The sequence below is a fragment of the Salvelinus fontinalis genome, chromosome 28 (assembly GCF_029448725.1).
Source record: "Salvelinus fontinalis isolate EN_2023a chromosome 28, ASM2944872v1, whole genome shotgun sequence".
In the NCBI taxonomy this organism is placed as follows: domain Eukaryota; kingdom Metazoa; phylum Chordata; class Actinopteri; order Salmoniformes; family Salmonidae; genus Salvelinus; species Salvelinus fontinalis.
The window spans coordinates 38,925,203-38,952,021 of record NC_074692.1 but is presented as its reverse complement, the minus strand read 5'-3'; the positions used below and the strand labels follow the sequence as shown (position 1 = coordinate 38,952,021).

At 43.9% G+C, this 26,819-nt stretch overlaps 1 protein-coding gene across 1 annotated transcript in view; it reads right to left on the bottom strand.

Annotated features, from left to right (window-relative positions):
- Positions 1-26,819, bottom strand: part of LOC129826690 (neural proliferation differentiation and control protein 1-like) — a 47,660-nt gene that overhangs the window by 15,771 nt on the left and 5,070 nt on the right. Inside the window, exon 2 of the mRNA XM_055887696.1 lies at positions 1,607-1,768. Within this exon, the coding sequence (XP_055743671.1) occupies positions 1,607-1,768 (162 nt within the window). The remainder of the gene's footprint in view (positions 1-1,606; positions 1,769-26,819) is intronic.

Sequence of the window (26,819 nt, the reverse complement as noted above, 5' to 3'; positions counted from 1 at the left end):
TTACCAAAACACACGTTACAATACGGATAGGATCAAAAGAAAGGAAGCACTGCTCTCAGATCAGCGTTCTCCATTTCCAATCTGACCTTAACATTACAATGACGACAGATCAGCTCATAGAGAGATTTTAGCCTATCACCTAAAGGCTACAAATATTGAGGTGGCTTATTCTAATGTTTACCCTATAATAATACCCTAAATCAAGATTTGGCACATCATTGCAAGTTAGGCTGCAATATATTGAAACAGTAGCATACAAATAGTGAAATAAAACTCAATTGAATTAACATGAAATTGATTTCAATATCATTCAAATATATAGGTCTATGAAGTCTATACTGTATATATATATATTTTAATACAGTCATCTCAGTTTTCATTTGAACCCTATGGTTTTATATCCTTGGATTGTTATGCAAAGAAATGGGCAATTTAGTATTTGAAGGCATTGCCACATTCCTTCTGAAGGTTCTAACGATGAACATAGCCTTAAGATACTTTTAGGCAACTGGGTCCAGGCCAGACAGCCATGCATCTCACACAGATGGTGAATCAGGTGAAATGATCCCTAATCGAAATCTATTTCCGTTTCAGTCTTTCATCAACGGGGTACTGCATTTCATTCAAACACTAATCTTTCTTTCTTTATGTATGGTCGTGATGGTGTGTCCCTTCCAGTGGAGGAACTATGACTACATTTAAGATTTCTCTTTAGGGTTTTAGTGACAATTGTTTTGTATCGGTACCACTTTATGAAACTAATCCATTCTCATTTTGGCGAAAACCATATGAATCTATTTCATTGCTCTAACTCTCTCGAAACGGACCTTTTTCCTGAGCGATCATCTCTCATTCCCCTGATGACGCATCACCTAGCAGCAGAATTAACACTCGTTAAAGTCAGAGACTGTTGGGGACTGGAAGGGAGAGACTAAACCTAATAGCATCCTGCCATTAAAATGGAGCACCGTAATCTCCTTTTCACATTAAACTAGTCTCCTGTAACTACGAGAACATTAAAATGGAGCACAGTAAACTCCTTTTCACATTAAACTAGTCTCCTGTAACTACGAGAACATTAAAATGGAGCACAGTAAACTCCTTTTCACATTAAACTAGTCTCCTGTAACTACGAGAACATTAAAATGGAGCACCGTAAACTCCTTTTCACATTAAACTAGTCTCCTGTAACTACGAGAACATTAAAATGGAGCACAGTAAACTCCTTTTCACATTAAACTTGTCTCCTGTAACTACGAGAACATTAAAATGGAGCACAGTAAACTCCTTTTCACATTAAACTTGTCTCCTGTAACTACGAGAACATTAAAATGTTACATCTGTTGGGAGATGGTGGGATATGACAACTAAAATGAAACAATTCTTTCTGTGCGCTGGTTGTGTCACTGGGGCTGCCGAAGAGGATGCACCCTGATTCTGCACTAGTACAACTCCTCCCCATCCTCCACCCAGAACCTAATTGAGTAGCTCACACAACATTTGGTTCTGGGTTGTCGAGATTACATTGAACATGTGTGGCTTTAATGTTCCTACACTAGCAGTAGAAAACCAACAGCAATACATTAGTAAGGGTAAGTAAACTGACCAAAATGAGGGGCGTGACTGGCCCTCCTCTTCACTATGCATCTGCCATGTGAGTTCTCTACCAGCGGGGTGAGGCAGGGGCCACAGTGTGAGCTACCCGGCTGGCAGAAATGCCTCCTCGCTCGGGCACAGTCCAGGCTACGTGGGCATACTGAAGAAGACCCTGTGAAAAGACAGACAGACAGACTAACATTAGTTTTCACATCCATTACTGGATTTCACACCGTTTATTTTTTGAACTCCAGTACCCCTCCACCAAAAGTGAAAAAAGGCAAGCCTCTCTCTTCCTGACCGTCAGTGTTAATATCAACATCAGCAGACACATTACTTCATCGTGATATAATTTAAAATGTAAAAATGCAAATCAAATGTAAATGTAAAATCAAAGCACTGGTCTATAAGATAATAACCACCACTCAGGCTTCCACACAAATTGGACGTGACAGCAGAGAACTCAACTCATTACGCAGGCATTAAGTCTTACAGCCTAGCTATTATCAGGGAGCCTGAGGTGACAACGAAAGAGCGAGTGAGAAAGAGAAAAGGGAGAAAATATCATAATAAATCATAGTCACCTGAATGTACATCTAATATAGTCACCATCTCTACCACACACCAAGCTACAGCTAATCTGATTAGATATGGGCACTAGGGCGGCAGGTAGCCCAGTGGTTGGGCTATTAACCGAAAGGTTGCTAGATCATAACCCCAAACTGACAAGGTAAAAATATGTCATTATGCCCCTGAGCAATGCAGTTAACCCACTGTTACCCGGGTGCCGAAGACGTGGATGTCGATTAAGGTAGGCCCCGCACCTCTCTGATTCAGAGGGATTGGGTTAAATGTGGAAGACACATTTCAGTTGAAGGCATTCAGTTGTACAACTGACTAGGCATCCCCCTTCCCCTGGTCAAAAACGGTGGACTAAATAGGGAATAGGGGTGTCGTTTAAGAGCACTAGTTTCAGAAGACAATATCTACTTCACTGCCTCTAACTGAAAATCAGGAATCTCAGTCACTTTAGTTCCTCACTGTACCAAGTCTATGGTTGTCATAGAAACAAACCTCCTCTGACTTCAAAGTCTTTAGATTATTATCTGAAGTTTGAAATAATACTGCAGGTTTAGGCTCCCATGGATGAGCACGCTGTTCCAGGTGGAAATCCTTCATTCTGACATGAACAGATGAAGCCCGGAAGCCTAACCTACTTTTACGCTGCCGTTTGATAATGTTTTGGAGCCAGTTGGGCCAAGGTTGTGAACAGCTGTCTGATATATGGTTGTGTGCAGTGGGGTGAAGGTGGGATGCGTTAAAGGAGAGAGCAGTCAGCTAGGTCACATTCACATGGAATAATACCCCTTAACTGACAGACCAAAATAGTGAGTGAGTCAGTCTGCCCAAGGCTCCTGAGTCCTGCTGCGTTGTGTGTCTGTTATCATGCCGAGTAAGCCTGCCTAACAGAGTAAACACCTGGAAAAGTCCTTAACCAACTGAATAACGCTTTCCCCAGACTGTTAAGCTGTGTGCCGAATGGCACCTTATTTCCTATATAGTGCCCTACTTTTTATATAGGCAATAGTGTGCTATTTGGGACGCAGACCTAGTCTTTGTGTGTGGGACAGGTGTCACCTGGGCTAGACTTAAAAGGGATGATAGAGGAATGCTTACAACCAGCCACGGCCCTTTCTGTCTCCGCCTGCCAATGGTCTGTAAACCAGTCCCTCCAGGATTTTGCTGGGATTTTCTGTGATATTTGAGGGCAAAAATGCTTGATTTTCCCACAGCAATTATTACATTTTGCATGGCAATTTGAGATGTTTGTCCAATTTGTCTCGAAAATGCACTGACGAGGGAAAACATTTGTTGACGTGTGGCTTGATTGAACCATATTATGCATATTATGCAGAATCCTGGAGGGACTGGTCAATATTTGTAGCGAAGTGTTGTTTGAATGTCATATGTTGAACTGACCTTAATAACCAAATAGGTTCTCCCCCCCAAAATATCTTCTGTACCTCCAAGACAATGGGTGGTAAAAATGGCTCTCGACACCATGTGACCTAGCAGGACTAGAAAAGTACTGCTCCCCTCGCTGAACTCTGGACCCGAAGGAGGGAGAAAAACCTCCATCTCCAGCAGCCCGACCACAGACCCTGGACCTTTGCCTTTAATTACCAGAACTGGTAACTGATAACTTTGGGGAAGTATCTTTTAGGGAATAGAACCTGTAATCCAGTACAGAAATTGGTACTAAACAGTCTCAGAAGAATTCAGAAGACTTAAGAGCTAGTGTAGCCTGAACGGTACACTTCAGATAACCTTCTACAAGGAAAGAAAGAGTCGACATTTAGAGCACAGCCTCTGCAACTCACGCAAGGAGTCAACAGAGAAGAGCAACAAGCATAAGGACACTAACTCAGGAGCAACCTGAAGGAGGAACCACCCAACTCAACCAGAAAGCACACACACACAAGTTTTCCAAGATGGCGTAGCAGTCAGATGTCCATTGTCCTCGTCTTGTCCCGTGTATATATATTTTTCTTCGCATATCTTTTTTATATATATATTATTTTCTTCTTAAAAAACTCAACTTCAAAACACTCTCCTGCAACCCACCTCACCAAATGTGGTGCGGATCTGTTTTTTTTCTTCCTCAAAAGTATTATTCACCTCGTATCCGAAATCTACAACAGAAGCTAACAAGCTAACCAGAAGTTAGCCAGCTCACAAGCTAACGTTAGAAGCTAACGTTAATAGTTCAGCTAACCACAGCTAGCGCTCATCAGCTATCCTTTAGCTCGGAAAACTATTGCCAGTTTTGTACAACGCGACTCAGACCAGAGCATACCAGACCTATTTTTCTCTCCATATCCCCGGATTTTTACCTCAAGCTCTGGACATTTACACCTGGATCTTGCAGCTAACTAGCTGCTATCCGAGTGACTATCGGCTAACATCAATTCCGGAGCAAACACCAATTATCCCGGAGCTAGCCAGCTGAAGAGTGCCATCAGCCACTCCTGGGCTACAATCACCTATCCGGACCCGTTTTACTGCCGATGCGGAGCCCCACCGGGCCTTCACGACTGGGATACCGACGTTATCTGCCCGAGGGAGTATTTCAACCGGCCCCTCCATCGCGACGTAACCTGAACGTCCATATACTAACTGCGGCCCGCTAATCGTTAGCTGTCTTGAGCATATCGGCTGCTATCTGAACAGGTCTATCGAACAATCTTCTTAGGCCACTATAACTATTTTGACAACTGGATTGGTCCCCTCTACCACACGGAACCCCACTAATCTACCGACGGAATTGCACGGCGTGGCTAAAAACAGACCTCCATCTTCTGCTAGCTTGCTACCCATGACTAGCTGTCTGAATCACGAAGCTAGCACCAGTTAGCAAACACAATTCTACAACTCACAACCTCTCTTTCGCCACCGCCATCCGGCTTGGATTCTCTGTCGACACGACCACGTCTGGTCTGCAGACAAATACCCCATCCGCTGTGCCCTCAACCGGCCTCCGTCTGAGCAGACCCCCTCCGTCTGAGTAGACCACCCCCCCGGGCTACTAACTTTAAACGCCGCGGGCTAGCTTAGTGGAGGCCTCACTACTTCATCTACGGCTGGCCCCTGGACACTATGATCACTTGGCTACATAGCTTATGCCTGCTTGACTGTCCATTAATTCACGGTACTCCATTCTGTTTATTTGTGTTTTATCTGTCGGCTCTGTGCCTTAACTCAGGATCTGTGTGTAGTTAATCCGACCCTCTCTGCCCAGTCGTCGCCATTTTTACCTTCTGTTGCTGTGTTAGCCGACTAGCTGCTGTTATCTGACCTGCTGTTTTAGCTAGCTCTCCCAATCATGACCTGCAATCACCTTATGCCTTATTGTATGTCTCTCTCAAATATCAATATGCCTTGCATACTGTTGTTCAGGCTAGTTATCATTGTTTTGGTTTGCAATGGACCCCGTAGTTCCACTCTCCGTACCTCTGATACCTCCTTTGTCCCACCCCCCACACATGCGATGACCTCACCCATTGAGACCAGCATGTCCAGAGATACAACCTCTCTTATCATCACCCAGTGCCTGGGCTTGCCTCCGCTGTACCCGTGCCCCACCATACCCTGGTCTGCACATTATGCCCAGAATCTATTCTACCACGCCCATAAATCTGCTCCTTTATTCCTTGTCCCCAACGCTCTAGGCGACCAGTTTTGATAGCCTTTAGCCGCACCCTCATCCTACTGCTCCTCTGTTCCTCGGGTGATGTGGAGGTAAACCCAGGCCCTGCATGTCCCCAGTCACCCTCATTTGTTGACTTCTGTGATCGAAAAAGCCTTGGCCTCATGCATGTCAACATCAGAAGCCTCCTGCCTAAGTTTGCCTTACTCACCGCTTTAGCACACTCTGCCAACCCTGATGTCCTTGCCGTGTCTGAATCCTGGCTTAGGAAGGCCACCAAAAACTCTGAGATTTCCATACCCAACTATAACACTTTCCGTCAAGATAGAACTGCCAAAGGGGGAGGAGTTGCAATCTACTGCAGAGATAGCCTGCAAAGTTCTGTCATACTTTCCAAGTCTATGCCCAAACAGTTTGAACTTCTAATTTTAAAAATTAATCTCTCCAGAAATAAGTCTCTCACTGTTGCCGCCTGCTACCGACCCCCCTCAGCTCCCAGCTGTGCCCTGGACACCATCTGTGAATTGATCGCTCCCCATCTAGCTTCAGAGTTTGTTCTGTTAGGTGACCTAAACTGGGATATGCTTAACACCCCGGCAGTCCTACAATCTAAGCTTGATGCCCTCAATCTCACACAAATCATCAAGGAACCCACCAGGTACAACCCCAAATCCGTAAACATGGGCACCCTAATAGACATTATCCTGACCAACTTGCCCTCCAAATACACCTCTGCTGTCTTCAATCAAAATCTCAGCGATCACTGCCTCATTGCCTGTATCCGCCACGGGTCCATGGTCAAACGACCATCCCTCATCACTGTCAAACGCTCCCTGAAACACTTCTGCGAGCAGGCCTTTCTAATCGACCTGGCCCGGGTACCCTGGAAGGATATTGACCTCATCCCGTCAGTTGAGGATGCCTGGTCATTCTTTAAAAGTTACTTCCTCACCATATTAGACAAGCATGCTCCGTTCAAAACATGCAGAACCAAGAACAGATATAGCCCTTGGTTCACTCCAGACCTGACTGCCCTCGACCAGCACAAAAACATCCTGTGGCGAACTGCGATAGCATCGAAGAGCCCCCGTGATATGCAACTGTTCAGGGAAGTCAGGAACCAATACACGCAGTCAGTCAGGAAAGCAAAGGCCAGCTTTTTCAAGCAGAAATTTGCATCCTGTAGCTCTAACTCCAAAAAGTTCTGGGATACTGTAAAGTCCATGGAAAACAAGAGCACCTCCTCCCAGCTGCCCACTGCACTGAGGCTAGATATCAATGGTGACCGTGTTAAGTCCGTGATAATCGAAAACTTCAACAAACATTTCTCAATGGCTGGCCATGCCTTCCACCTGGCGACTCCAACCTTGGCCAGCAGCCCCGCCCGGCCCGCTGCTACTCGCCCAAGCGTCCCCAGCTTCTCCTTTACCCATATCCAGATAGCAGATGTTCTGAAAGAGCTGGAAAACCTGGACCCATACAAATCAGCTGGGCTTGACAATCTGGACCCCCTATTTCTGAAACTGTCCACCGCCATTGTCGCACCCCCTATTACCAGCCTGTTCAACCTCTCCTTCGTATCATCTGAGATCCCCAAGGATTGGAAAGCTGCCGCTGTCATCCCCCTCTTCAAAGGGGGAGACACCCTGGACCCAAACTGTTACAGACCTATATCCATCCTGCCCTGCCTAGCTAAGGTCTTCGAAAGCCAAGTCAACAAACAGATCACTGACCATCTCGAATCCCACCGTACCTTCTCCGCTGTGCAATCCGGTTTCCGAGCCGGTCACGGGTGCACCTCAGCCACGCTCAAGGTACTAAACGATATCATAACCGCCATCGATAAAAGACATTACTGTGCAGCCGTCTTCATCGACCTGGCCAAGGCTTTCGACTCTGTCAATCACCATATTCTTATCGGCAGACTCAATAGCCTCGGTTTTTCTAATGACTGCCTTGCCTGGTTCACCAACTACTTTGCAGACAGAGTTCAGTGTGTCAAATCGGAGGGCATGTTGTCCGGTCCTCTGGCAGTCTCTATGGGGGTACCACAGGGTTCAATTCTCGGGCCGACTCTTTTCTCTGTATACATCAATGATGTTGCTCTTGCTGCGGGCGATTCCCTGATCCACCTCTACGCAGACGACACCATTCTGTATACTTCCGGCCCTTCCCTGGACACTGTGCTATCTAACCTCCAAATGAGCTTCAATGCCATACAACACTCCTTCCGTGGCCTCCAACTGCTCTTAAATGCTAGTAAAACCAAATGCATGCTTTTCAACCGCTCGCTGCCTGCACCCGCACGCCCGACTAGCATCACCACCCTGGACGGTTCCGACCTAGAATATGTGGACATCTATAAGTACCTAGGTGTCTGGCTAGACTGCAAACTCTCCTTCCAGACTCATATCAAACATCTCCAATCCAAAATCAAATCTAGAGTCGGCTTTCTATTCCGGAACAAAGCCTCCTTCACTCACGCCGCCAAACTTACCCTAGTAAAACTGACTATCCTACCAATCCTCGACTTCGGCGATGTCATCTACAAAATAGCTTCCAATACTCTACTTAGCAAACTGGATGCAGTTTATCACAGTGCCATCCGTTTTGTTACTAAAGCACCTTATACGACCCACCACTGCGACCTGTATGCCCTAGTCGGCTGGCCCTCGCTACATGTTCGTCGTCAGACCCACTGGCTCCAGGTCATCTACAAGGCTATGCTAGGTAAAGTGCCGCCTTATCTCAGTTCACTGGTCACGATGGCTACACCCACCCGTAGCACGCGCTCCAGCAGGTGTATCTCACTGATCATCCCTAAAGCCAAAACCTCATTTGGACGCCTTTCCTTCCAGTTCTCTGCTGCCTGCGACTGGAACGAATTGCAAAAATCTCTGAAGTTGGAGACTTTTATCTCCCTCAACAACTTAAAAAATCTGCTATCCGAGCAGCTAACCGATCGCTGCAGCTGTACATAGTCCATCTGTAAACTACCCACCCAATTTACCTACCTCACCCCCATACTGCTTTTATTTATTTACTTTTCTGCTCTTTTGCACACCAGTATCTCTTCTTGCACATGATCATCTGATGATTTATCACTCCAGTGTTAATCTGCTAAATTGTAATTATTCGATTTATTGCCTACCTCATGCCTTTTGCACACATTGTATATAGATTCTCTTTTTCCTACCATGTTATTGACTTGTTTATTGTTTACTCCATGTGTAACTCTGTGTTGTTGTCTGTTCACACTGCTATGCTTTATCTTGGCCAGGTCGCAGTTGCAAATGAGAACTTGTTCTCAACTAGCCTACCTGGTTAAATAAAGGTGAAATAAAATAAAATAAAATAAAACATCCATCTTTTTCCATTGTTATCCTCCATGTGGCCTGAACAATCAAGAAGCCACAACAGATTTTGATTACAGACTGAGTTTAATAAAATGTCCTGCTCAGGATCTCCAGGCCTTCCCTTCTATTTCATGATCATTTTCATCATGTTTGTAAATATTTTGATGAGTGTTATTAAATGATGATTGAGTAAATACATAAAGAACTCCAACAAATCCACATCTTCAGATTAATAACTGTATTACTCTAATTGTAGTCTTCTAGAGTTAATAAGTCAGAAGTCAGGTCTTCTTGGAAGACCATTTTGTCCAATAACTGGACTGGTGGCCCATTAATAATTGAATATTATTAACAGTGGAGTAAAGCATTTTATGTAAAAATACTTTAAAGTACTAATTAAGTAGTGTTTTGGGTATTTGTACATTACTATTTATATTCTTCACAACTTTTACTCCACTACACCCCTAAAGAAAATAAATGTACTTTTTACGCCATACGTGCTTAGCAGGACAGGAAAATGGTGCAATTCACACACTTAAGAGAATATCCCTGGTCATCCTTACTGCTTCTGATCTGGAGGACTCATGAAACAAATACATTATTTGTCAATTATGTCTGAGTGCTGGAGTGTGGAGGCTACTCGTAATAAATACATAAAAATTGCTTAATATAACAAATTTGAAATTATTTATACTTTTACTTTTGATATTTAAGTATATTTTAAAACAAATACTTTAAGACTTTTACTCAAGTAGTATTTTACTGGGTGACTTTCACTTGAAGCATTTTTTATTAAGTTATCTTTACTTTTACTCAAGTATGACAATTGGTTATTTTTTCCACCAATGAGTAATAAGTGTCCACAATACCCTGCATGTTCAAGGGAAGCAACTCATTAAAGTAAACCTATCAATACTAACCCTTGACTGACATCACATCCCTTTGGAGGGCTACTCAACTGAAACTCTGAAAGGCTGCTGCGGTTGCCATAACGACTGCCATGGCAACTGAGACGGTGTGACATCATCAGGTGTGAGTCACACTGTGAATGCAGAAGTGAGGATGGAGAAGGGGGGGAGGGGGGACTGGAGCTATCACGAGTGACAAGTGGGGTTGAACAAGCTAAGATTAAGACAAACGATAAGGAGAAGGGAACATTTATTTTAAATTGGCTGGCGAGGTTTAAAAGACCAAGGACAGGAGACAGTGTTTATTTTAAGTAGTAGGATATGTCCCATTCCGTTTCTGATAAATGTTAGCAACCAGATATTCATGAATCCCATCGAAATGTAATTGTATCGTAGCTAAACAATATAGCAATCTATTTTTTTTATTTGCCCAAATTCTCATATTTGCCTGCATTCTTATAGTCCAGGCCTGAGCAAAGACCGGCACGGGGGCCATATGTGTCCCGCGACCTGATTCAATACGACCCGCGGAATCATACTCAGATCAAAGAATTTGCGATAGTAAAGATTTGAAAAATGAATTCGTTATTCAAATTAAAAGCCCAATGAATACTCACCTTTGTGTAATGATTTAACTCCCACCGCTTGTGGGACATTTATTTTGAAGGCACGTATAAATAACAACTGCAAGAGGACAGACAGTGGCTGACACACACACGTCACAGTTACAAATAATAGCTAGCTAGAAATTGCGCAAAAAGTAGTTTTTCCAAAGATATCAAAGAAAAGTAGATAATGAATGTAGGGTGTTCCAGCAAGAGTGGACATCTAAATATTTTCAAAAGGAATTTTCACTAAACTGCATTCAGCAAACGACGGAATTGCGAGCGCTAGCTATGTACTGTCCCACAAAATTGCTAATTATAGCAAGCCATTGGCTGAGGAGGAATTCATTAAAGAATGTTTAATTGACTCTGCACCAATACTTTGCCCTGAAAACAAAGAGCTGTTTGAAAATGTTTCTCTGTCAAGGCGAACAGTAACACATCGTGTTGAGGACATCACAGAGAATATGGAACGACAGTTGAAAGACAAGATAAAAGAAATTCACCTATTTCTCCCTGGCCCTGGATGAGAGCAGTGAGGCACGTGACATGGCGTAGTTGTTGATATTCTTACGAGGCATAACCCCAGAATTTCAGAGGAGCTTGCTTCAGTGCAGTCAATGAAGAGCACAACCACAGCGAAATATTTATTGGAGGAGGTTAATAAGTGTGTGGCAAAGCTGGGACTGAGTTTTGAAAAGTTATCCAGTGTGACCACTGATGGGCGCCAAAACTTGAGAGGAAAAAACGTTGGCCTTTTGAAAAGAATACAAGATCAAGTAGCGGAGCTGAACCCAGATCAGAAAATAATTTTCCTGCATTGCATTATTCATCAGGAGGTGCTCTGTAAATGTGTTCTGAAAATGAGCCATGTTGTGGATACAGTCACTAAAGTGGTAAACTTCATAAGAGCAAAATCTTTAAACCACAGGCAGTTTGTCCCACTGTTGGAAGAGACAGAGTCGGGTCATGCAGATCTCCCCCACCACGCAAACGTGACATGGCTGAGTTTGGAGAAGGTGCTTTAAAGGGTGTGGGACCTGAAGTCGGAGATTGCTGAGTTTTTGCAAAAGAAAGGAAAATGTGGATTTCCCTCAACTGCAAGACAAAGAATGGTTGGCTCATTTTGCCTTCACCGTGGACATCATTATTAACTAAATTCCAAACTACAAGGGAAGGGCCTTTTTGCACATCAGATGTACAGCCTTGTCAAAGCCTTCAAGGGAAAATTACTCCTCCTGACCCGTCAAGTAGAAGCCAACAATCTCACCCACCTTCCGACACTAGTAGGCTGTTCCCTATCAGATGACCAGCGGGAGAAGTATACATCGCTGCTGCGTGCTTTGAACTGTGAGTTTTCTTGTTGTTTAGAGGACTTCAAAGTGTTGGAAAATGACATGCTGTTGGTTTCCTCTCCTTTCACCTTCAATGTGGATAACGCTCCCACTGACCTGCAACTTGAGCTTATCGATCTTCAGTCTGATGCAGTGATTGGAGAACTCTTCAAAACAATGTCACTGACGAGGTTCTATGCATCTCTCGGTGAACAAAACGTTCCAAAGATTAGGAGTCATGCTCAGAAGAGGTTTGTACTGTTTGGGTCAACCTATGTATATTTCAATGATGAAATATAACAAGTCAAGGCACAGATCTTCTCTTACTGACTCTCAGCACTCCTGCACATACCGACGTCAGAAACTGACTTCACTGCTCTAGTCAATGCCCATCAGAAACTTCACTCCTTACACTGAGTAGTTTAAATGTAATGTTGAGCTCTCTGTTTTTGAGCATCCCGTTAACAAGAGTTCTGTCCGTGGTGCTGAATGGACAGTGTTGTTTTCCCTATGTGTAGTTCATTGCATGTTTCATAACGAAAATACCTACCAAAAGGAGAACATGGATTGGTTTATTTCTGTGCATGTTAAAAAAGTAAAATAAGTAGCATATCTGGATGTGATTTACAGTAGATATATCTGTTAACACAGTCATACACATTATGCATAATCCTGTAATATGATCCTGGCCCATGATGGCAAAAATGTATTCTAATGTGGCCCTCCATGGAAAATAATTGCCCAGGCCTGTTATAGGCCGCGTCCCAAATGGCACCATATTCCCTTTAAGGCTGTGGTCAAAAGTAGTGCACTATGTAGGGAATAGGGTGCAATTTGGGACACACACAAACTCAGTTTTCCTGATCTGACTAACAACATTTCTGACCCAAATTGCTACTTTTGCAAAAGCTCTGACGAAGGCCGTGTGGCCGATACGTAAGCTTATTAAATATCGGTGATACTATCGAGAGCAGTGTGCGGTTTCCTTTTCCTTCATTTCTACTTTTGCATTTGACAAATCAGCCCTCTCAATTGGTCCTGACAGAGAGCAGATCTCCTATAATCTTCATTCAGCAGCAGCAGGGTATAAATCACCCCGGCTAAGTTCCCCAGAGAGCACAGTCTTTCTACAAATCAGCTAGTGTAGCCTAGACCCAGCGTCGAGAAAGGAATAGTTTTCCTTTGCAGTGTGTGAGTGGCATTGAGATCCTATCATTTCTGCTTTCTATCACTTCTAACATTTCTAATCCTACAAATTCCTTTCAATTCTGAGGTGAGTGGTATGAACACCTAACAAGATCCTTATCCACTTGTGATGGTCTTTAGGCAGCATCCAGCTGCTTACTGTCTAGGCTAAGCCAAGCATGCACATATCTGATGAAAAGCCATTCAAGAGCGTCAGACTATCGTTTTCTAACCTTATCTGACGGTCAAGAAATCCACTACACTTGAGGTTACCTGGTCCATTTAGCAGACAGACCTAGGTTCAAATACTATTTTAATTAATTTCTAAATACCTATCTGGGCTTGGTTGAGCTTGCCTGGCTTAAATGGACCAAATGAATTGTCCCAAAACGGCAAATCTTGTCCACCTGTCACTCAAGGCAGGCTAGAGTAAATGCTCAAAGTATTTTACGAGTAGTCTTTATTCGACCAATTGACTGGTCGAAATTTTAAAACGTGTATTTTTCCATAAATATAGGCACACCCTGTGTGTTTTAATAAAATCAACTATATGTAGACTACTGAGCTTGTCTGATGCTTTAAGCACACTGTGATTAAATAATTGAGACACAAATGACTCGAGGGAGCCAGAGATCAAGATAGCCTAACCACAATTTTTTTTTTTTTAACTGTTCTCGACCTTCCTCCTCCCGCTTCTGCCATTACGCTCCCGAAGTTGCCAGTAATAGGCTACACCAGGGGTCGGCAACCTTTTCCATTTGGAGTGCCAATTTATCTTACTATTTCTACCAATCTGAGTGCCAGTTATGATACTCATATGCACATTGCTCCACAACAATTTCATTTATTTTATAATAAAGCCTTGGTAGCTTATAATTTTCATTAATCACAAATGATTTTATCTAAATAAAAATGTACTTTATTGCCATTCCCAACTACATTACCAGTCAACAATTGACACGCTTTATTTTTACTATTTTCTACATTGTAGAATAAAAGTGAAGACATCAAAACTATGAAATAACACATATGGAATCATGTAATAACCAAAAAAAGTGTTACATCTTTTACATTAGAGATTCTTCTAAGTAGCCACCCTTTGCCTTGATGACAGCTTTCACATTCTTGGCTTTCTCTCAACCAGCTTCATGAGGTAGTCACCTGGAATGCATTTCAATTAACAGGTGTGCCTTCTTAAAAGTTAATTTGTGTAATTTATTTTCTTCTTAATGCGTTTGAGCCAATCAGTTGTGTTGTAACAAGGTAGGGTTGGTACAGTATACAGAAGGTGGTATTTTACCAAATAGGGCTAAGTCCATATTATGGCAAGAACAGCTCAAATAAGCAAAGAGAAATGACAGTCCATCATTACTTTAACCTTTCTGGCGCAGGCCTGCCGCTAGCAACCCACCTCGACAACATCCGGTGAAATTGCAGAGCGCCAAATTCAAATTACAGAAATAGTAATAATAAACATTCATGAAAAAACAAGTGTTATACATCGGTTAAAAAGATTAACTTCTTGTTAATCCAGCCGCTTTGTCAGATTACAAAAAGGCTTTACGGCGAAAGCATAACATGTGATTATCTGAGGACAGCGCCCCGCACACAAAAGCATACAAACATTTTCCAACCAAGCAGATGAGTCACGAAAGTCAGAAATAGCAATAAATGAATCACTTACCTTTGAAGATCTTCATATGGTTGCAATCAGAAGGGTAAAGTTCGTCGAAACATGTCAAACATTGTTTATAACTAATCGTTAGGGTGTCAATTATCTAAATTATCGATAATATTTCAACCGGACAATAGCGTATTCAATAGAAAGGAAGAAGAATGAAGGGCGCACACACAGTCACGTGCGCAAACCAGTACTGCATGCTTCCCCAGTCCTCTAACCAAAAGGTATTTTTCACCGTCGCTTTTCAGAAAACAAGCCTGAAACCATGTCTAAAGACTGTTGACATCTATTGGAAGCCATAGGAACTGCAATCTGGGCCCTAACCAATTACATAGTCAATAGGCATTCAATGGAAAACCACTCACACCAAAAAAAATCCACTTCCTGGATGGATTGTCCTCGGGTTTTCGACTGCCATATCAGTTGTGTAATACACACAGACATTATTTTAACAGTTTCATAAGCTTCAGAGTGTTTTCTATCCAATTCTACCAAGTATATGCTTATCCTACCTTCTGGCCCTGAGTAACAGGCAGTATACTTTGGGCACGTCATTCATCTGAATTTCCGAATACTGCCCTGTCACTAAAAAGTTAAGACATGAAGGTCAGTAAATTCATAAGTCAGCCCAAATAAATGCTTTACAGAGATCAAGTAACAGACATCTCAAAATCAACTGTTCAGAGGAGATTGCGTGAATCCAGCCTTCATGGTCAAATTGCTGCAAAATAAACTACAGGACCCCAATAAGAAGAAGAGACTTGCATGGGCCAAGAAACACGACCAATGGACATTAGACCAGTGGAAATTTGTCCTTTGTTCTGGAGTCCAAATTGGCGATTTTTGGTTCCAACCGCCGTGTCTTCGTGAGACGCAGAGTAGGTGAACGGATGATCTCCGCATGTGTTGTTCCCACCGTGAAGCATGGAGGAGGTGGTGTGATGGTGCTTTGCTGGTATTTAGAATTCAAGGCATACTTAACCAGCGTGGCTACCACAACATTCTTCTATTATTCTACAATGTAGAAAATAGTAAAAATAAAGAAAACCCTTGAATGAGTAGGTGTCCAAACTTTTGATTGGTATTGTATATAAAAATAGACTACATAAAGCCAACAAATAAAAACATTGCAGCCTGCATGCAGGTAGAAAATATCACGATAAAAACAAATCACCTTGGCTACACATGGCCTGTATGCAAGGAACTTGAAACACTGTATCAACTTGGTCCAGCCAGAAGCTCATGCTAATAAACTTGCAACATTGTATAAAATATTCTGTCCCCTCAGAGTTCTGTGCCAGTGAGCTCTGGACAGACACAGTTGTAGGCTATTTGATCCAAGGATAAGTAGTAATCAGGTAGGCCTATTTTATGATGTTACCACCGGATCAGAATACAACATTTTTTTCTCCCTTTCATAAGGAGTGGTTATCGAAAGGGAGAAACCTGGAAAGATTTTTGAGAAGCTCCACAGCTCATTAGTGGTGGTGAGTTAAGACAATCAGAAATACTATCAGATCCCCCAAATGGGAACATTTATAAGCCTACATTTGCTCGCAGGCCAGGTAGCTTAGGCCTACTTCTATGCGTAATCAGGTGCGTGTCGTTACTCAACATTGACAGGAGCGCTCCAAACAAAACACAATGAATAAATTGACAACTCGTAGACAGAAGGAAATAAATCAAAACTTGTTTCTCACAAGTGTAGCCTCGGTTGTGCACTCTGCAAACCACGTGTCCACTCCGACAATGACAACATTAAGAGACTAATAGTATTATTATTGAATGCATTAACAGAAATTACAGTAACCAAACAAACATTGTAGATTAGAAGTTACGGTAATTAACGGTAAATGTACTACTGGTGAGGCATCCCTGCGGCCTCTGCAATGAATAAGTCTACTGAGACAGGCATCAATCAAGACATGCAATAAAACAACTTTTTTTGTTGCAATTGATCGACTACAAAATTCTCGGTCGACCAACAGCCTATCGACCAAACAATCGACCATTCAACTAACTGGGATCAGCCCTAAAGTATTTTTAAAATGTCAAATAGTATTTGAACCCAGGTTCCCTAGCAGCTCATCTACTGAATGCAAATCTACTCTGACAGAAGAGGGGAATGCAATAGTACAATATATCCTACTGAGCCCAACCCACAGTGGGTCAAGACTGTCTCCTGCATTCTGACATGACAGTGTTTTATGCCTATGAACTGTCTGCCAGAGTCAATTACATTCAAACTACCGCAGACCTTTAGATTTAGAACAATGCCAATCGTTTTTTGGAGAACTCTCCAATGAATTCATGATCAGAATTCTAATTTAACTGACTCAAACTGAAATTAAACCACTGCTTGGGGATTATCAAAGCAATCGGGAACTGGAACAGTAGAGTATTAAAATTAAAACCCAAAGAAAAAGCTTTTTATAGTTGTCAGTCCCCTCCACCTCTCACTCAATTTAAGTCAGTGACATTGCCAATGTGAATGATTTAAACCCTGCAAGACTCAGTGTTTCCTTCCTCAGTGCCAGCTGAGCTGCTCTCTCCATTTTGTAGTGTCTATCTACGTGTGCAAGGCCCTCTGGCTCCACAACCAGCCGCGTAGCTCCTCCACAACCTGCCGCGTAGCTCCTCCACAACCTTCCACTCCACAACCTGCCGCTAGCTCTTCCACAACCTTCCACTCCACAACCTGCCGCGTAGCTCCTCCACAACCTTCCACTCCACAAACTGCCGCTAGCTCTTCCACAACCTGCCGCGTAGCTACCTCCACAACCTGCCGCGTAGCTCCTTAAACAGCCGCTAGCTCCTCCACAACCAGCCGCTAGCTCCTCCACAACCTGCCGCGTAGCTCCTCCACAACCTGCCGCGTAGCTCCTCCACAACCAGCCGCGTAGCTCCTCCACAGCCTGCAGCGTAGCTCCTGCACAACCAGCCGCTAGCGCATCCACAACTAGCGCCTCTACAACTAGCGCCTCCACAACCCAGCCGCTAGCTCCTGCACAACCAGCCGTTAGCGCCTCCACAACCAGCCGCTAGCTCCTCCACAACCAGCCGCTAGCTCCTCCACAACCCGCCTGCTAGCTCCTGCACAACCAGCCGTTAGCGCCTCCACAACCTGCCGCTACCCATTAGGGCTGGTGATCCTCAGGGCCAGACCAATCAGGCTGGGAGGTGCTGTCAGGAGGCCAGATGTAGAGGAGTGAGGAAGCCGTAGTTAAGCCCTGTGTACCCAGGGCGGTGTTGGTACTAATCTGAAAACATGACAGGCAGCCTCCGTCCATCAAGAGTCTTCCATTTACAAATAGGAGGCTTTGTCTCTGTCAAGCTGTCGATCTGCTTGAGCAATGTCAACAGGAAGAGACCATTCACTGCCAAAAGGACAGACTGATTAGAATCCTCCTTTTGGCAAATTGTTTACTATCAAGACGTAGGCCGTGTCCCAAATGGAACCCTATTTCCTATATAGTGCACTACTTTTGCTCAGGGCCAATAGGGCACTATATAGGGAACAGGGACACACAGCCTGACTCTACATGGGACTCCGCCTTACTCTGTGTTGTAGCGTAGAGACAATTATATATTGGATCCTTGTCACACTTCTGCTCTATTGGTAGTCTTTAAATTAAATCTTCATAATCTGGTTTCTTTTTTATATACACGCAGTATGTGTGACAACATGCCTCGTTGCACATCTCTTGTAAGGCTGTCGCAGATAATGAGTTAATGTCATTAAGTATTGTATATAAAACTGCAGAGACCTTTTTCAGTCTGGGTCCCTTCTAGCTGTGGTTGATGGCATCATATGGGTCTGAATGACACAAGCCAGTGATGCATATATTAGTTATATATTCCCTATTGATAGCAGGACACAATACATTAGAGACAGAGAAAATGTTGCAGCTGCCACTCGTGATGCTGCTGCTCCAGGTTCAAATGTCCTGCCTGCGGCTATAGAACCATGACCTGTTCACCTAACTTGTGTGTGTCTCTCCCTCTCTGCCTGGTTCCTCTCTAGGTTTCTTCCTAGGTTATTGCCTTTCTAGGGAGTTTTTCCTAGCCACCGTGCTTCTACATCTGCATTGCTTGCTGTTTGTGGTTTTAGGCTGGGTTTCTGTATAGCACTTTGTGACATCTGCTGATGTAAAAAGGGCTTTATAAATACATTTGATTGATCTCCCATCTGCAAGTGCCACAGTTAAAGGGGAAATTAAAACAGTCCTCCTGAGGTTCTCACTCTCTGTATTGGTTGTTATTATAATGTACAAAAATATAAACTCAACATGCAACAATTTCAAAGATTTAACTGAGTTACCGTTCATATAAGGAAATCAGTCAATTGAAATAAGTTCATTAGGCCGTAATCTATGGATTTCACATGACTGGGCAGGGGGAGCCAGGCACAGCCAATCAGAATTCGTTTTTCCCCCTCAAAAGGGTTTTGTTACAGACAGAAATACTCCTGTTTCATCAGCTGTCTGGGTGGCTGGTCTCAGATGATCCTGCAGGTGAAGAAGCTGGATGTGGAGGTCCAGGGCTGGCGTGGTTACACGTGGTTTGTGGTTGTGAGGCTGGTTGGACGTACCACCAAATTCTCTAAAACAACGTTGGAGAAGGCTTATGATAGAGAAACAGCTCTGGTGGACATTCCTGCAGTCAGCATGTCAAATGCACGCTCCTTCAAAACTTAAGACATCTGTGACATTGTGTTGTGCGACAAAACTGCACATTTTAGTGGCCTTTTATTGTCCCCAGCACAAAGTACACCTGTGTAATGATCACGCTGTTTAATCAGATTCTTGATATGCTACACCTGTCAGGTGGATGGATTATCTTGACAAAGGAGAAATGCTCAGTAACAGAGATGTAAACAAATTTGAGCTGGTTCTGTAAAATGTCCCTCTCCTCCTCATCCCCTTAATCCCGTCTGAAACTAATATGCGTCCCAAATGGCACCCTATTCCCTGTATACTGCATTACTTCAGACCAGTGCCATTTGGGATGCACCCAAGACACAAAGGAAACACAAATATGAGTCATAATGTAGCTCAGTGCTCTAATGTAATTATTCTGTCACATTTTCTCAAAATGTTCTTTGTTTGTCGAGTTGCTGGTTGGGGCTGCAAAAGAGCAATGTCTTGTTTGAACATGTTGCCTCTGCTAATATTGCCTTGGTTTTGGAAATGGCCTGAAATGGGCTACTGTTGGCCCTATGTGTCGAGCGGCCATGGTCTCCGAATAGGCTGCTTTTGGCCCGACATGTACACTATATATACACACAATAGTATGTGGACACCACTTCAAATTAGTGAAGAGAAACAAATGGCAGAAGAATGGCCTCACTGCAGAGGTCAGTGACTTTCAACGTGGCACCGTCATAGGATGCCACCTTTCCAACAAGTCAGTTCATCAAATTGCTGCCCTGGTCAACTAAGTGCTGTTATATGGTGGAAATGGAAATGTCAAGACTCAACAACGGCTCAGCCGCGAAGTGGTAGGCCACACAAGCTCACAGAACGGGACTGCCGAGTGCTGAAGCACGTAGCATGTAAAAATAGTCTGTCCTCGGTTGCAACACTCACTACCAAGTTCAAAACTGCCTCTTAAAGCAACGTCAGCACAAGAACTTCATCTGGAGCTTCATGAAATGGGTTTCAACGCCTGAGCAGCCGCACACACAAGCCTAAGATTTTTTATTTTATTTCACCTTTATTTAACCAGGTAGGCCAGTTGAGAACAAGTTCTCATTTACAACTGCGACCTGGCCAAGATAGATCAAAGCAGTGCGACACAAACAACAGAGTTACACATGGGATAAACAAACGTACAGTTAATAACACAATAGAAAAGTCTATATAGTGTGTGCAAATGTAGTTAGATTAGGGAGGTAAGGCAATAAATAGGCTATAGTGGAAAAAGAATTACAATTTAGCAGTTAAACACTGGAGTGATAGATGTGCAGAATAGAGGTCGACCGATTTATGATTTTTCAACGTCGATACTGATTATTGGAGGACCAAAAAAAGTTTATACCGATTAATCGGACGATTTTTATATATATATATACACACACTGCTCAAAAAAATAAAGGGAACACTAAAATAACACATCCTAGATCTGAATGAATGAAATATTCTTATTAAATACTTTTTTCTTTACATAGTTGAATGTGCTGACAACAAAATCACACAAAAATTATCAATGGAAATCAAATTTATCAACCCATGGAGGTCTGGATTTGGAGTCACACTCAAAATTAAAGTGGAAAACCACACTACAGGCTGATCCAACTTTGATGTAATGTCCTTAAAACAAGTCAAAATGAGGCTCAGTAGTGTGTGTGGCCTCCACGTGCCTGTATGACCTCCCTACAACACCTGGGCATGCTCCTGATGAGGTGGCGGATGGTCTCCTGAGGGATCTCCTCCCAGACCTGGACTAAAGCATCCACCAACTCCTGGACAGTCTGTGGTGCAACGTGGCGTTGGTAGATGGAGCGAGACATGATGTCCCAGATATGCTCAATTGGATTCAGGTCTGGGGAACGGGTGGGCCAGTCCATAGCATCAATGCCTTCCTCTTGCAGGGACTGCTGACACACTCCAGCCACATGAGGTCTAGCATTGTCTTGCATTAGGAGGAACCCAGGGCCAACCGCACCAGCATATGGTCTCACAAGGGGTCTGAGGATCTCATCTCGGTACCTAATGGCAGTCAGGCTACCTCTGGCGAGCAAATGGAGGGCTGTGCGGCCCCCCAAAGAAATGCCACCCCACACCATGACTGACCCATCGCCAAACCGGTCATGCTGGAGGATGTTGCAGGCAGCAAAACGTTCTCCACGGCGTCTCCAGACTCTGTCACGTCTGTCACATGTGCTCAGTGTGACCCTGCTTTCATCTGTGAAGAGCACAGGGCGCAGGTGGCGAATTTGCCAATCTTGGTGTTCTCTGACACAACCCCCACCTGTGGACGTCGGGCCCTCATACCACCCTCATGGAGTCTGTTTCTGACCGTTTGAGCAGACACATGCACATGTGTGGCCTGCTGGAGGTCATTTTGCATGGCTCTGGCAGTGCTCCACCTGCTCCTCCTTGCACAAAGGCGGAGGTAGCGGTCCTGCTGCTGGGTTGTTGCCCTCCTACGGCCTCCTCCACGTCTCCTGATGTACTGGCCTGTCTCCTGGTAGCGCCTCCATGCTCTGGACACTACGCTGACAGACACAGCAAACCTTCTTGCCACAGCTCGCATTGATGTGCCATCCTGGATGAGCAGCACTACCTGAGCCACTTGTGTGGGTTGTAGACTCCGTCTCATGCTACCACTAGAGTGAAAGCACCGCCAGCATTCAAAAGTGACCAAAACATCAGCCAGGAAGCATAGGAACTGAGAAGTGGTCTGTGGTCACCACCTGCAGAACCACTCCTTTATTGGGCGTGTCTTGCTAATTGCCTATAATTTCCACCTTTTGTCTATTCCATTTGCACAACAGCAAGTGAAATTTATTGTCAATCAGTGTTGCTTCCTAAGTGGACAGTTTGATTTCACAGAAGTGTGATTGACTTGGAGTTACATTGTGTTGTTTAAGTGTTCCCTTTATTGTTTTGAGCAGTATATATACACTGCTCAAAAAAATAAAGGGAACACTTAAACGTTTATTCTTTCAGTGAAATACGGAACCGTTCCGTATTTTATCTAACAGGTGGCATCCATAAGTCTAAATATTGCTGTTACATTGCACAACCTTCAATGTTATGTCATAATTACGTAAAATTCAGTCAAATTAGTTCAAAACGAGCCAGGTGGCCCAAACTGTTGCATATACCCTGACTCTGCGTGCAATGAACGTAAGAGAAGTGACACAATTTCCCTAGTTTAATATTGCCTGCTAACATGAAATTTCTTTTAACTAAATATGCAGGTTTAAAAAAAATCTACTTCTGTGTATTGATTTTAAGAAAGGCATTGATGTTTTTGGTTAGGTACACATTGGTGCAACGACAATGCTTTTTTCGCAAATGCGCTTTTGTTAAATCATCCCCCGTTTGACGAAGTTGGCTGTCTTTGTTAGGAAGAAATGTTCTTCACACAGTTTGCAACGAGCCAGGCGGCCCAAACTGCTGCATATACCCTGACTCTGTTGCACAGAACGCAAGAGAAGTGACACAATTTCCCTAGTTAAAAGAAATTCATGTTAGCAGGCAATATTAACTAAATATGCAGGTTTAAAAATATATACTTGTGTATTGATTTTAAGAAAGGCGTTGATGTTTATGGTTAGGTACACATTGGTGCAACGACAGTGCTTTTTTCACGCTTGTTAAATCACCCGTTTGGTGAAGTAGGCTGTGATTCAATGATAAATTAACAGGCAACATCGATTATATGCAACGCAGGACAAGCTAGATAAACTAGTAATATCATCAACCATGTGTAGTTAACTAGTGATTATGTTAAGATTGATTGTTTTTCATAAGATACGTTTAATGCTAGCTAGCACCTTACCATGGCTCCTTGCTGCACTCGCATAACAGCTAGTCAGCCTGCCACGCAGTCTCCTCGTGGAGTGCAATGTAATCGGCCATAATCGGTGTCCAAAAATGCCGATTACCGATTGTTACGAAAACTTGAAAATCGGTCCTAATTAAAATCGGTCGACCTCTAGTGCAGATGAATGGTGCAAGTAGAGATACTGGTGTGCAAAGGAGCAAAAAAATAAATAACAATATGGGGATGAGGTAGTTGGGTTGGCTATTTACAGGTGGGCTATGTACAGGTGCAATGATCGGTAAGCTGCTCTGACAGCTGATGCTTAAAGTTAGTGAGGGAGATAAGGCTCCAGCTTCAGTGATTTCTGCATTTTTTCCCCCATCATTGGCAGCAGTGAACTGGAAGAAAAAGCAGCCAAAGAGGAGTTGGCTTTGGGGGTGACCAGTGAAATATACCTGCTGGAGCGTGTGCTACGGGTGGGTGCTGCTATGGTGACTAGTGAGCTGAGATAAGGCGGGGCTTTACCTAGCAAAGACTTAGATGACCTGGAGCCAATGGGTTTGGCGATGAATATGAAGCGAGGGCCAGCCAACGAGAGTATACAGGTTGCAGTGGTGGGTAGTATACGGGACTTTTGTGACAAAACGGATGGCACTGTGATAGACTACATCCAATTTTCTGAGTAGAATGTTGGAGGCTATTTTGTAAATGACATCGCCGAAGGCAAGGATCGGTAGGATAGTCAATTTTACGAGGGTATGTTTGGCAGCATGAGTGAAGGATGCTTTGTTGCGAAATAGGAAGCCGATTCTAGATTTAATTTTGGATTGGATATGCTTAATGTGAGTCTGGAAGGAGAGTTTACAGTCTAACCAGACACCTAGGTATTTGTAGTTGTCCACATATTCTAAGTCAGAACCGTCAAGACTAGCGATCGGTTGAAGAGCATACATTTAGTTTTACTTGCATTGAAGAGCAGTTGGAGGCCACGGAACGAGTGTTGAATGGCATTGAAGCTCGTCTGGAGGTTTGTTAAGTGTCCAAAGGTCCAGAGGTATACAGAATGGTGTTGCCGGCGTAGAGGTGTATCAGAGAATCATCAGCAGCAAGAGTGACATCGATGTATACAGAGAAAAGAGTGGCCCAAGAATTGAACCCTGTGGCACCCCCATAGAGACTGCCAGAGGTCCGGACAGCAGACCCTCCGATTTGACACACTGAACTCTATCTGAGAAGTAGTTGGTGAACCAGGCGAGGCAGTCATTTGAGAAACCAAGGCTGTTGAGTCTACCGATAAGAATGCGGTGATTGACACAGTCGAAATCCTTGGCCTGTTCACCATGAGCAATGCCAATTGTTGGCTGGAATGGTGTAAAGCTTGCTGCCATTGGACTCTGTAGTGATGAATCACGCTTTACCTTCTGGCAGTCTGACAGACGAATCTGTTTGGCGGGTGCCAGGAGAACGCTACTTGCCCCAATGCAGTGCACTCTGTGAAGTTTGGTGGAGGAGGAACAATGGTCTGGGGCTGTGTTTCATGGTTTGGGCTAGGCCCCTTAGTTTCCGTGAAGGGAAATCTTAATGCTACATTGACATTATAGACCATTCCAACTTTGTGGCAACAGCTTGGGGAAGGCCCTTTCCTGTTTCAGCATGACAATGCTCCTGTGTAAAGCGAGGTCCATACAGAAATGGTTTGTCGATCGGTGTGGAAGAACTTGACTGGTCTACACGCAGCGCTGACATAAACCCCATCGAACACCTTTTGGATGAATTAGAACGCCGACTGCGAGCCAGGCCTAGTCCCCCAACATCAGTGCCCGACCTCACTAATGCTCTTGTGGCTGAATGGAAGCAAGTCCCCGCAGCAATGTTCCAACATCTAGTGGAAGGCCTTCCCAGAAGAGTGGAGGCTGTTTCAGCATCAAAAGGGGGAGAAACTCCATATTAATGCCCATGATTTTGGAATGAGATGTTCAACGAGCAGGTGTCCATATACTTTTGGTTATGTACTGTATCTGTCTAGTGGCCATGGTCTCAGAATAGGCTACGTTTAGCCCTACATATTTGGGTCTAGTGGCCATGGTCTCAGAATAGGCTACAGTTATGCCTACATATATGGATCTAGTGGCCATGGTCTCAGAATAGGCTACGGTTAGCCCTACATATATGGGTCTAGTGGCCATGGTCTCAAGTGTATTACGTAGAATTTTTCCAGGTATTTTGTCAGTGAGCGAGCTATACTGCAGGCTCAGCAGTAACCGCGTGGCCAGGCTCAGCAGTAACCGCGTGGCCAGGCTCAGCAGTAACCGCGTGGCCAGGCTCAGCAGTAACCGCGTGGCCAGAAGTAACCGCGTGGCCAGGCTCAGCAGTAACCGCGTGGCCAGGCTCAGCAGTAACCGCGTGGCCAGGCTCAGCAGTAACCGCGTGGCCAGGCTCAGCAGTAACCGCGTGGCCAGGCTCAGCAGTAACCGCGTGGCCAGGCTCAGCAGTAACCGCGTGGCCAGAAGTATCCGCGTGGCCAGAAGTATCCGCGTGGCCAGGCTCAGCAGTAACCGTGTGGCCAGGCTCAGCAGTAACCGCGTGGCCAGAAGTAACCGCGTGGCCAGGCTCAGCAGTAACCGCGTGGCCAGAAGTATCCGCGTGGCCAGGCTCAGCAGTAACCGCGTAGGAAAGTCGACTGGGGACTCAGCAGGAAAGTCGACTGGGGACGTGATTTGATCTGCAGTATTGAACATTGAAATCAAATCTATTTCTAGGGTAATGACATTGACTATTCCCAGAACAATGTCTAGTAGTGAGTGCGATCTGATCTCACCTGAGACAACCTACAGGCGTGAGTCTATGTGAACCATTGAAAGTCATTGAGCCCCCCTCCAGAATGTATTGTATAATAACACAGATAGCCCCAGCTGCCTGCCTGATATGTATTTTCACACTACCTATTCATTTACTGGATCTTCTCTCCTGTGAGTCACTGTGGCATTCTGCAAGGCTAAACAAGGACCCAAAAAGTCCACCTTTAATATGGCAAGAGATGGACTGGTTTGACTTATGCACTTAATCTGCCATGTGCAAGGAGGACTTCGTGTCCTTGTTTAGCCATGCAGAATGTCACAGTGACATGAGAGAAGAGATATTAAAATACTTTAAGGCATAAACGTAAAAACGATATGACAAAGAATGTTCCCTCTACAATATACTTTATTTTCCCCATTCTATTCTTAATGCACTTCACATGATTTCACCTCTGTTCATCCAGATTGGGCATAAAGCAATCCCTAGTCATGATGGGAAAATATGACATAAAATGAATGAGTATTCATAAACAGAGTAGTAGTAGGTGTCCTGTTATGTTTTTGGTATTAAAAGCACAAATATGTTATTTCCATCTGGTTACGGGAATGTTGATTTACCGATCAACATTAAAATGTTAAGTCAAACAGATTCA